The sequence below is a fragment of the Bidens hawaiensis genome, unplaced genomic scaffold, assembly GCF_021521415.1.
Source record: "Bidens hawaiensis isolate Kalapana, Puna unplaced genomic scaffold, B.hawaiensis_p1.1 tig00041920_1, whole genome shotgun sequence".
Classification (NCBI taxonomy): Eukaryota; Viridiplantae; Streptophyta; class Magnoliopsida; order Asterales; family Asteraceae; genus Bidens; species Bidens hawaiensis.
Genome location: NW_027505753.1, coordinates 114,291 through 127,822, shown reverse-complemented (window position 1 = coordinate 127,822; position 13,532 = coordinate 114,291). Strand labels below are relative to the sequence as shown.

General features: G+C 29.7%; 2 protein-coding genes across 2 annotated transcripts; both read left to right on the top strand.

The window, feature by feature from the left end:
- The first annotated feature begins 817 nt into the window (after positions 1–817).
- Positions 818–1,291, top strand: LOC143615158 (uncharacterized). The gene has a single exon (XM_077088364.1). The coding sequence runs from the start codon at positions 818–820 to the stop codon at positions 1,289–1,291; it is 474 nt and encodes a 157-aa protein (XP_076944479.1).
- A 2,489-nt stretch (positions 1,292–3,780) lies between these two features.
- On the top strand, positions 3,781–4,176 carry LOC143615157 (uncharacterized). Its single transcript, XM_077088363.1, has one exon. The coding sequence runs from the start codon at positions 3,781–3,783 to the stop codon at positions 4,174–4,176; it is 396 nt and encodes a 131-aa protein (XP_076944478.1).
- Positions 4,177–13,532: the final 9,356 nt, after the last annotated feature.

Here is a 13,532-nt window from a genome sequence, read left to right as displayed (position 1 = left end):
GCAAACTTTAATGGACCATTTTCATCAGTGTCGTCTTGCTTCTCCTCCCTTGGTTTCAATGATGACCTCTTAACCTACCAGTTGAAGACTTGAAGGCGTCTAAGTTTCATAAAAAAAGGAAGCTACTACATGGCGTATATGAAGAGCTTCACTTGGTGTATATATGAAGAGCTAGAACAGACAAGGTGTTTCAATCCAAGGAGATTTGCCCTTCTAGGTTATTCGGTGACATCAAAATATTGTCCTTGATTCCTATGATTAAAAAATATGGGAAAACATAATGACTTGATCAACGTGCTAAATTGATTTAATTTTAATATGTTTCTATAATATGATGTAATTAAACACACGCCGGCGGGATTTCATCTTGCTAAGTCCCTCAGTTTGTAATAACAAGTCACCATTAGAAAATGATAGTTAGTTATGAACATTTAATTGTCATCAATCTCAACAACCTTGTGTTAAAACTGAAATTCATAGACCTAGTCACATTGCCGAACAACACGAACAAAAGGATATAAAAGAAAAATGAAATTACAATCACTAGCTTGGTTTAGTGATAAATTTTATATTTAACAATCCAGTGGTTATGAGTTCTCATGTGACATAGATGAAATTAAAAAAAGAAAAAAAAAGAGCACAAATTACATGTCAATCCGGCCTTGTGGAACACGCACAGTTGACTAACGAAATAATCGTGATCCCCAAGCAAACAAACCACTTGTAAATTACACTCCGAAGATTTCTTTCTTCTATAAAATGGTGCTAACTAGATTAATTCTACACCCAAAATCATCAGCTCACAACCACAGTTCCAATGAAGAGAGAGGGCCGTCAACATGGCGTCGTTCGGAGCTTCCCAATCCTCCCCACTCCCTTGTCTCGTCAACGCCGATATGTAAAAACGGTGGACTCAGCCTCAGTCGCCGGTTTATTCACCAAAGTTTCAACCAAACCCACAAACCACTCCAAATTTACCGGAAAATGCGGTACGGCACGATGCCTCGGGTGTCATGTCCATCCGGTTTGTAAGTCCAAAGACAAGGCCAAGGGAACCCTGAAGTTGAGATCAGTTGGATCTCATGATCATGAAATGATCGGTTGTCCGACTGGTACTTCGGCTATCGATGCTTTAGCTTATTTAGCTAGCGATAAAGATGAAGGTTATGATTATGATTATGATTATGATCATGGTGATGATAACGTTGAATTTGGAAGTCTAGTCGAGCCGATTGTAAGAGAGGAACAGATTCGGGTTGAAGATGAAGATGAAGGATGGTATTTGGTTTGACATTTTATTTCCGTGATTTAATCAAATTGGATCGTCAATTGTATAACTATTATTATTATTATTATTATTATTATTATTATTATTATTATTATTATTATTATTATTATTATTATTATTCCTTTACTGGTTTCTAACTCTGTACAGTAATGGAGTGATATAACGACAGTTCAGAAATAACTTTGCCTTTTTATGTTAACTACACTCAAGTATATAACTGATTTAATGCATCCTCATTCCTCACAGTATTAAGGATGAGGATTCTGCTCTAATATGGATGGTGAAAAGAAATCTAAGAGTTAGTAAAAACTTCATAACAATAATTTCATCATTTTTAAGGGGCTGTTAGTTTAGCTCTTAATGGAACCATTCAGATGTGTATATCTGATTCGGTAAGACATTGATGTGTTTGGTTCGTTTTAATATAATCTCTTAATCGCTCAGTGGCCTATGAACCATTCATCGTTAACCATTCAGAGGACATATATACCCTCTTCACCATCTCATACCCTCTTCACCTCTTCACCATCTCCTCTCCTTTTCTTCACCACCGATCTTCATCACCGCCGCCGGAGCCTTCGTCGACTACCACCGCTGCCGGAGCCGTCTATCGCCGCAGGACCTGAACCCCACGCTTATTTCTGTTCCATTGATTCCATCCTCGTCGTTAACCAGGTACAATCTATATTTCTGATTCAATCGATTTTGATTTCTATTTCATCCTCAATCGATTCATTTTTAATCGAGTTCTGATTTTTATTTAATCTATTTTGATTTAATTCATTTTTTACCATTGCTTGATTCAATCGATTTAGTTTAATCGGTTTATGATTTTTAGTTTCAATCTGATCCGTATAGATTTTTGGATTACATCGATTCCTTATTTTTGTGTCGTTTTATTAAATCTGGTTTTTGGAATATTGAATATGAGTTATATGGTTTCTTCACCAGATGAGAATTTTGGAATAGTGGCTTAATCTTAGATGTTTGCCATTAGGACCTTGTGATTTCTGGATTAGTTTTTCTTACTTTAATTGAATGGAGTAATGGCTTAATCGCAGCTGTTTGTATACCTGTACAAGGATAGTTGGTGAGAAATAGGATACCATTGAAAGTAAGGGTTTTATACGTGTAATGTGATATGCTTAGTTCTAGTTAGAAACTAATGTTGACAAAGTTTAGATCAATACTTACACTTTATAATCTTATCTCTCAAAATCAGATAATTAATAACGGGTCAGTTTTGAAGACATGGAATTGGGATTTGCAAAATTTTATGAATTGTAACTTTTTTGTTTTCTTGGTTGTAGAATATAGGGGATTGAAGCTCAAGATGATATAAAAAGTTAGTTTCCATATGGAGTTTCCATACCTGCAAACATGCGATAAACTCCTACAAGATGCATTTTTATTTGTCAAAATCCACTTTTGCAATCAAACTTAGAAAACACCAGAATTTGGAGTTCCAATACCTGCAAACTTTAAGACTTGGTTATGAACGTTGCAAGCAAGTTAAAAAAAGGTTGGCTGTGGATCAACATCATTCAAAAGTTAGAAGTGCAGTTTTATCAAGTTGTTGACTAGAGGGCCTATACCTGTTGTTCTACAAACTTGTTAAGATTATATGGATGTATTTGTGGTTTATAGCCTAAACCAAGTTGTACTAGTAAAAAGTTAACATAAATAAAATATGTGTGGCATGTTTGTTAAGTAATCTCGTGAACCATGCGCAGTGATTACTATCATCCTTCAAACCTCGTATTTCTGCTATAGCAGGTTGTGAGTAAGAACTCTACATATCTATAAGGAAATATGTTATGGGCTTGAAGAGGTTGACGCCTCTTGCCATATCGTTAGCCTTTAGAGCCCTAACAACATTACACAAGGGCTTTAAAGGGCCTTCGGTCATATTCTAACGTGGGATGAACTAGGGACGTGGGACATATTTTGTTTGTTTTTTTTAATATATATATAGCCAATTATATATATCATACTACCTCAACCTAATACCAATATATCACATATAACGTAAAACTCCATTAAAGCCGTATTAGGCTATGCCACCTCTTTGGAACCTCTTCTACCAAGCCTACCTGGCATCACGTGGAAGCACCTTTTTTCATTTTAGAGCCCCATTTAAGCCCACGACACATATGGTGGAATAATTAATATAAGTAGATTTTTGTTAATATAAACTGTTAATTAATGTTATTTTACCATATTCGAAAATTTTATTGATATTGTCATATTGCTAAGAACATTTAGCAACCACAGCATTATGTACCAGCCCACCAACATGGACTAAAGAATAATATTATCCAAAAAAGGAATGTACATAGTCTGTACACAACTCACAAGTCAATCCTTGTGGAACACGCACGCACAGTTGACCAACAAATTACACATCTTATTCTCCAAGCAAACAACCCTCTATAAAAATCGTGTAAACTCAATTCTACATCCAAAACCATCAGCTCACAACCACATTTCCAATGAAGCGAGAGGGCCGTCAACACGGAGTGGTTCCGAGCTACCCAATCCGCCCCACTCCCTTATCTCATCAAAGACGACACGTAAAAACCGTGGATTCAGCTTCCCTCAGCGGTTTATTCACCAAAGTTTCAAAGAAGCCCACAAATCAGTCCAAATACACCGGAAAATGTGGTGCGGCAAGATGCCTCGGGTCTAGTATCCATTCGGTTTATAAGTCCAAAGACAAGGCCAAGGGAACCGTGAAGTTGAAATCAGTTGGATCTCATGATCGTCAATCGATAATTGGTTGTCCGACTGGTACTTCGGCTATCGACGCTTTAGCGTACTTAGCTAGAGATGAAGGTTATGAAGATTATGATTTCAGTGATGATATAAGGTTGAATTTGGAATTGTAAGATAAGAACAAGGGAATATTGAGGTTGAAAATGTAGATGGAAAATCCATCCCATTATGAGGATCAAACCCTCATATATGTTTTTACCAAGAGTTGAATTTGAATTATATACTATGTACTAGGTTATTAACCCGTAGGTGCCACGGGTGAAAATATAGAAATCGTCTAATAAACATATATAATTTTAATCGACAATATTGTCCGTTCTTGAAAGTAAGTTCATTGAACTTGTCTAAAATCGAATGATATACAAAGTCTATTAAATCATATACTAGATATAATAAATTGTTAATTAAAATATCATCGGGAATTTGTACATTCATTTGTCGTCATTTGGACCCCCCAACATTCCCTTCACCTATATCCAATAGTTAATTCGCAAATTATTTTATCTCTTCAACATGTAAGGACAATCCAACTGTGAGCCTCGTTTTTTTTTATAGTTTAAGTACGTTTCACTTTGACAAGATGTAGGAAGAACTACTTAAAGTGTAATTTAAAATAAACACGAACAAAAGTTTATACAATTTAACTATTTATTTAACAAAAGTATCATAAATTTAGCATTTACAACTCCCTAAATACTTCCTTTTATACAAGGTTTATATTTTAATTTGTAGTATTTCGGTGTTGTCAAATATTAATATAAAAAGGAATAAATTAGTTTTTTAATAGCTAATAATTGAACACTTAGAAACATCAATTGACTTATATGACTTGTTAATGATTCATAGAGTCATAACTTGTATACACTCTAATCTTGACTTGAACTTGTTATGACTTGAACTCAAGATACTAATAACCCATATTAGCTCAAACATGTTCTAAATCTTGACAAGAACTTGCACATCAATACATTTTGGCATGCCTAACTACATATCCATATGACTGCTAATAACAGTCCGGATGTGGCAACCATTTGATATAGTGACGAATTTTATTTTCCATTAGTAAGATACTAATAATGTATTAATCTTTTAATACATACAAAAGGTGAACTAAATAATTTTTAGTGGTTCGTAAATATATAGTAGTTTTCATTGAGCCCAACAATATGTATAAATATTAAATTATTGGTTTTAGTTATTGATCTATATTAATAATCTTTATATCCACGAAGACAAGTGTCTCCAACATATGATATATTGATAATACAAAATCAAATTGCACAATGACCTTGGCTAGAGAATAGTTTAATATATTATAGAAACATAGCTTTCTTTTTACAGTATTCTTTGGAAATGAGTTTAGATAAGCACATAAATGTGTATTATTTTAAAATATAATTTTGATAATATTGGAAAGTATACAAATTTGTTAAATTTCGTTGACATTGATGATTTAATTACCTATGATATTAAATTTAAATTAAAAATATGGAAACATATTAAATAGAATTTGACCAATAATGATAACCAGAGAAATATATTAAAACGATTTTGAAAATGATTCAAAATCATGGAAATTTATTAAATACACTTTGACCAACAACAATATAAGATTAATTATATAAAAATCAATTAAATTACATGAATTGTGAAAAATACAAAAATACATGAATAATAAAAATATATACATCTAATCATCTTGTACAAAAAGTAAGGCATTTTTACAACAAATACTCCATCCATGACATTAGCATTTCTAGTTGGGAGCATAAGCTGAAATGATAAAATTAAATAAATGTTAAATGATATATTATTCTAGCTGAACGGAACTTTAATTATTAACTGGAATAATCATAATTAAATACAATAACACTTAATGTAAAATAATAGTAAAAATTACCAATTATGGAATATTTGAATTATGTGAACAAATGTAAAATTGTTGTTATAATGTATAGCCGGAATAATTATCAATAGCATGAAAAATTGATATTGCAATTACTATAACCTGAATAATTAACAATAACAAATATAATATAATTCAAATAAAAACATAGCTTTCTTTTTACAGTATTCTTTGGAAATGAGTTTTGATAGGCACATAAATGTGTATTATTTTAAAATATAAAGTTTGATAATATTGGAAAGTATACAAATTTGTTAAATTTCGTTGACATTGGTGATTTAATTGTCTATGATATTAAATTTAAATTAAAAATATGGAAACATATTAAATAGAATTTGACCAATAAAGAGAACCAGAGAAATATATTAAAACGATTTTGAAAATGATTCAAAATCATGGAAATTTATTAAACACACTTTGACCAACTACAATATAGGATTAATTATTTAAAAATCAGTTACATTACATGAATTGTGAAAAATACAAAAATTCATGAATAATAAAAATATATACATCTAATCTTGTACAAAAAGTAAGACATTTTTACAACAAATACTCCATCCATAACATTAGCATTTCTAGTTGGGAGCCATAAGCTGAAATGATAAAATTAAATAAATGTTAAATAATATATTATTCTAACTAAACGGAACTTTAGTTATTAACCGGAATAATCATAATTAAATACAATAACAATTAATGTAAAATAATATAAAAATTTACCAATTATGGAATATTTGAATTATGTGAACAAATGTAAAATTGTTGTTATAATGTATAGCCAGAATAATTACCAATAGCCGGAAAAATTGATATTGCAATGACTATAACCTGAATAATTAACAATAACAAAAATAATTTAATTCCAAATGGATGTAACAGAAATAATAAAAATAATTAAACCAATAATTTAAATGACAAAGAAATGAATGAACAATGAAATAATGAATAATATGAGAATCGGGAATTATAGTATTTTCCATAATACCTTACTAGAAACCCGTAATAGTTCAGCATCTCCATTAAATCTTTGATTTTGATATAGAACCTAAAAAGATTATAAGAAAATTATATAATAATTAAAATCAATACAAAAAAAGGGAAAAGAAAAATAATTGTTAATGAAATAATGAATAATTGGAGAATCGACCATTAAAGTATTAAACAAAACCTTACCGGAAAATAATTAATCTTTCTTACCGGAATTGGTTCAACATGGTGATGTCTTTTGGCTCCATTTTCCTAGTGGTTAAAAAAAAAAAAAAACACAAAGTTGATTTCTAAACAATATGAATTTTAAGCCGAAAAATACATTACAAAATGGTAGAAAATAAAAAGAACAAAATTTAAAAACCTTAAAAAGAAAGTAAATCGTTGTTGCTAAAGAAGTTTGGATAGTGTAAGAATGAGCGTATGAATGCTAAGTATTTATACACGAATTTCGTATTGTATTAGAAAGAATAATTTAGGAAAAGTCAATTAACTTAAAATAAGGACGAAAATAAGGTGATTGCGATTAATGAATTTTTTAATTTTGAATGAAAAGTTCATAAATTAGGGAACAATGGTGAAAACTTAAATGTAATGTTCCTAAAATAATTCTATACTATATTTAAATTTAGACTATATTTAAATAAGGAATTAAAGTCTCTAAAGTTACTAACGTAAAAATATAAATTAACTTTATGTATTTACTATTATATAAAAATATGTATTTGAATGTCATCAAATATAATAGATTATATCTAAAATACAAATTTACGGTATATATTTATATACTGAATACCCTGATTGAAAATTATAAAATTATTGAAAATAATGTAATAGGTTATATATAAAATATAAAATTACGGTATGTATCAGCATTTAAATAATTCTAAACTTAATATAAGGTGTGAAAAAATAACTAACTAATATGGTTTTGATTTATTAACCCGTGGGTGCCACGGGTGGTGAAATATAAATCATGTAACATCCACACATAATATAAAAGTGGAATACATAATTTCATATATACTTTTGGAGATGACAACATGATATATAATTGTTAATAATACCGGTAACAAAATAAAAGATTATTAAACATAACTTTCAACGAAAATAACATCCATTTTACAATTATTAGATAGATAATTAAAACTTCAAAATGAGAATTTCATAAATTACTAAATAGTTCCTTATAAACCACATTTGTAGTTTTATTTGTAACTTTACCTTTCTTATCTAATACAAGCATTTTAGCACCGTCTCTACTATTCACTCGTGACAAAGCCACATATAGTTGACCATGTGTAAACACCGGTTCTCGCATGTATATGCCAAATCTTGCTAGTTATTGGCCTTGACTTTTGTTAACGGTCATTGCAAAATAAACCACAACAGAAAACTATCTTCATTTAAATTTAAATGTGCAAATGTGGCCCTTTCTTGAAAATATGACATATCATTAAAATTTTCCAATAATGTTGGATATACAAAATCAATCAGATCAAAATTAGGATCAGATGAATTATCAATCAAAAGATCATCTGGTATATCTATAATGGTGTTGTATTTATAAATAATGAAATGCAAATGTTGTATTTTTAAATAAATAATATTTTTACATGAATTATAAGACATCATAACTTATTTGAATTAAATACAAAAACATACAAAGACTAACAAATATAAATGAAAAATTAAAATATTTTATAACTTATATCATGAGTACATTAATAAGCAAACAAAGATATTAGTCTTCAAATCAACAAACAATTTTACAATTTTGATTTAACAAAACTTCTATCTCAATGTTGATTCAAAAGATGAACTTTATCTAAGACATTTACTACACATCAATAACCGTAATACTTATTACTCTAAGATAGTACCCATGTTTATTTACAAATCAATTTAAATATTTGTTGCACATCAATGTTAAAAGATGAAAAATATCTAAGACAATTATTTTTATAAGTATTATTTTAAAATTATGTTACAAAACAAACTATTATAACAATCTAAAGCCTAAATTTAGTCTTTCATAATCCTATAATTAATTGATATTCAAAATAAATTCTTAATCAATATACAATAATATATTAATTTTTATTCAAGTATAGTTGATATATAGTTGATTCCTAATATATATTATTTAGGAAATGAGGCAAAGCTTTCTCATCCATTTTTGTAACATCCTACTTTCGGTTATATTAATAAAATAAAGTTCGTTTATTTTATAGCGGGTCGTTATCGGTTTAGTTGAATAGAATACGAGATGGACTTGTGTTGGGTAAATGGACTTGGGTTATGGAGGAATGAAGGAAAGACCATGGGCCTAAGCCCATGATCAAAAATATATATACCCTTAATCCTCCATTTAATTCATTTACACATATCCCTTACACCTCTCAAACACACACACTTAAGCTCTCTCTCTCTCTAGCCTCTCTCTAGCCGAAATATAGAAGAAGAATCGGATCCCGACCCAAGGTATGATAGTATTTTATTGTTTGAGCTTAAATCCGTTAGATATAATCACGAAACGACGAGCCGACACCGTTAAACCGTTTAAATCACGAGATCCGGGTGAAATCGGGTATAAACCGAACCTATGATGAGCTTAGGGATCACCCTAGCTTAGATCTGGATCGAACGGGGCAAAAAAAACGGCGAAAAACGAGTTAAAACTCGTTTTTCCGGTGAGTTCACGTTTTTCCGGCGGCTTTCCGGCAATGGCGGCGCCGGAAAGGCGGCGCCGGAAAAGTAAATACGAGGTTACGGGTGTCAGGGAATGTTCTGACATCCCCTGACCTAACCCTAGTTCGTTAGAGAGTAATTGACGAATTAGAAGCGATTCGCTAGCTGATTCGTCTAAGGGAATATAACGAACTAGCTTTGATTCGTGTACTAATTCGTTAAGGAAGACTGATGAACAAGCTTCAGTTCGTTAAGTCCGATTCGTATGTCGACCAGTTCGTTATAAGGTTTAATTCGTTATGAGGATTGGTTCGCTATGAGGGTCCAATTCGCTAAACAGGCCAATTCGTTATGGAGTAACGAATTAGCCAGTTCGTTATGAAGGACAGGAGTAACGAATGAACACCAATTCTCTAAAGAGCATCTTAACGAAGCAGAACTTTGAAATAATAACAGAACAGTCCCTAGACTTAGAAAAGAATGATTTAATTACAATTAGGCCCTTGAACTTTTAAGTAGCAAATTAATTAACGATTCAAAATGTTAATGGAAAATGTGTTACGACAGTTAATGAAAATAAAATTTTTCCAGCCAGGGGCTCTGCCCCTTGGACCCCGCTAGGGGCTGCCGCCCCTAGAACCCCGCTGCCCCCGGACCCCCGTTCGTTGAGGGTAATGATTAAACTAGAAAGACGATATGTGTAGTGATAGTTTACTGAAACGTATAATTATTATACAGTTAGTCGTACACAGCTCAAGAGGGGAATAACCGTAAACGGTGAACGCAACCGCATTGAGGTGAGTTTCTAGCCCCACTTCCTTGTTATGTTTTCGGGGCTGTGTGCATACTCGATTTGATAGTTAATACACTTATCTTAAGTGGTAAGTGTATGCCTTGTATGATTTATGTATGATGATTGTTTGACGGTGCGTGAACGATCTTCGGATATTGCATGTACCGTCAGGTGGTAGTTAAGATATGATTGATAAGTATGATGAAAGATATGATGTATGTATGAATATATGATGTATGCATAATGTATGTATGTTATGATGATGGTACGTGAACGCTCTTCGGATATTGCACGTATTGTCAAGGAAAGTATGTATGAACAGGTACGGTACAGTTACACGAAACAAAGGGACCAGACCCTTATAATATCTGTGATGCTAGGGACCAGACCCTTATAATATCTGTGATGTTAGAGACCAGACCCTAATAATATCTGTGATGTTAGGGACCAGACCCTAATAATATCTGTGATGTTAGGGACCAGACCCTTATAATATCTGTGATGTTAGGGACCAGACCCTTATAATATCTGTGAGGTTATAGGGCGAAAGGCTCTTTAAAACGTATGATTATGTATGTAAAGGAAGTATGAAGGTAAGAATGAAAGTATATGCACTTACGTGTGTATGTAAGAAAGTTAAGAGATTAAGTATGAAATGTAAGAAGGTATTGTATGATTATGTGATTAACTAGAACTCATTCAGCGTAGCTGACTTTTAGTATGCACGCAGGTGAGTAGGATGAGGCAGCTCGCTTGAGGAGACACGTGACACTGAATAAGGGGCTGGCATTGGAAGACTCAAGACGTTTAAGTTTAATGTTTTGTTTATTTTGAAAGACAAGATGTTGTTTTAAGACAAGAGGTGTTTTGTTATGAAATGTTTTATGAAAGCTTTTATATTCCGCGAATGTTTTAATTAACTCTGATATTTAGAACTGCGTTTATGAGTAAATCCAACACGAAAGTAGGGCTACCGGTAACGGGGCCTTACAATTTTTTTATAACTCCTTTATGGATAAATTATGTTAAATAATTATTGAATACATATTATAATAATAATAATAATAATAATAATAACAACTAATATTGTTTTAATAGATTATGCTTTTTAGTTTTTATGCTTCTTTCAATGTGTATCCGTTTAACCCGTTTTCTTTGTAGCTGTATTTTTTTACCCATTTAGACAAGTTGCATCTACTCAAGAGATTAAACTTTTCGCCATATTTCGTACATGCTAATTTGGTGGTGATGAAAATAGAAATTTAATTTTGTTAAAACTTAAACATAGAAATAATTAAAAAAAAATGTTTTTTTCATTATGTGAATAATATGAATAAACTAAGAAAACATTCCATGTTCAATAATGGTTATTTTATGGAGAAAATTGTATAAATTAAGGAGAAAACGTGTTTTATTTTTAGCAACCACTATTTGTTTGACAATTATGCTAAAATCATTTTATGCATTATTTTTAGGTGTTTACAAATTTAAGATTTAATGTAAATTAATGTTTGTCAACTTAAGAATTTATTTGAAGTCAAAACTTATATTAGGTCAAACAAGTATTATCATTTTGTACAATAAAATAGTGATTAAAATACAAATTAAAACATAAATTAGTAGATGTATATGAATATGTTTGATGACTATTAAAGAAATGTTACAATTAATTGTATTTAAACAAATATAAGTTGAAAGTTACAAATAATTTTTATTTCTAGTTAGAAATAAGGTATTGATATATTTTGATATCATAAGTAAAAGTGTAACAATTACTAAATAAACAATTAATTAATACGAATCAATTTTCTAAGTCATTACATTTAATATAACGATAATTTTGGTAATACGATTATTATTGATATAAAACGAAGATTGATTTTTGACCCTAACAATAATTGATTTTTATTTTATAAAATATTGTAACAATAGAAAGTGAGTTAATTTAATAATAATGATGGAATAATAAAATGCTTAAGGTGCATAAATTCAGGAAGTCAATTGATGCTATTTTTAGGCATATGCATCTTGACATTTAAACATAATTATAAAATTGTCAAATAAAAAAATGTAAACTTTTCTAAGATTGAAAAGTATCAAAATCTTTTAAATGTTAATGAGAATTGGTCAAATAATGTTTGCTGAGTTTGAAATGAAGAAAAAAATACATGTTTTGTATATGAATAAAAACATATAATTAAATAAAAACTGTAATCAATAAATATACAAATTGTTACAAAAGAATTTTTATTTTAACTTTTGTATAAGAAACATTCAATAACTTTTTTATTAGATCTATTAAATTCAATGCTACAGTTTACTTTTATGAATAAAAAAAATTATTAGTAAATTTCAATAAAAATATTTAGTACAGTCGTATTTAAAAAAATAATTTTGACAAAATTACATTTAATATCAAATTCGTTAATTAGTAAACTTTTGACATTAATATGTAAAATAAGTGAATTTTTTTTATTTTTTTAATATTAAAATGGGGGTTTATTTTATACATTAATTTTGACATTCAATTTGTAAAAGTTTGTATTTAATTTTTAGAATTTTGTATTTAGTCGGTTATATAAAATATGTGGGTTTTATTAAAGGTATGAATCTTGAAATATAGACATAATTAAGAAATGGTAAAATATAAAAAATACAAAATAAGGGTTTAAATATGTTATGAATATTAACCATAAATTAAAGGTATTATATAAAAACCGAATTAAATAAATGTACATGTTATTATATATTTTATTTTTGATGTGTAAGAATAAATATATTAATAGATTTAGTTGAGATTGACATTAACATCATAATAACTTGAAATATTTAGAAATGGTTATTAAAAATAATAATTTTTTAGGCATTAATATTGAAAATTTATGAAATGGTTAAATTCGTTAAATTTCGGTTTTTGAATAACCGGTGAAAGTCAAACTATATAACACATTTTTATAAACTTCATATAAGTAGTGAAAATCCCAATATGAATGGTGAAAATCGGTTTCTAAAATGTCATATTAAATGTGTATTATTTTAAAATGTTAAAAACGATAATATTAGAAAAATATAATAATGTTTTAAATTGC

Coding starts and splice junctions, on each gene's coding strand:
- LOC143615158 (XM_077088364.1), top strand. CDS start 818: ATGAAGAGAGAGGGCCGTCAACATGGCGTCGTTCGGAGCTTCCCAATC.
- LOC143615157 (XM_077088363.1), top strand. CDS start 3,781: ATGAAGCGAGAGGGCCGTCAACACGGAGTGGTTCCGAGCTACCCAATC.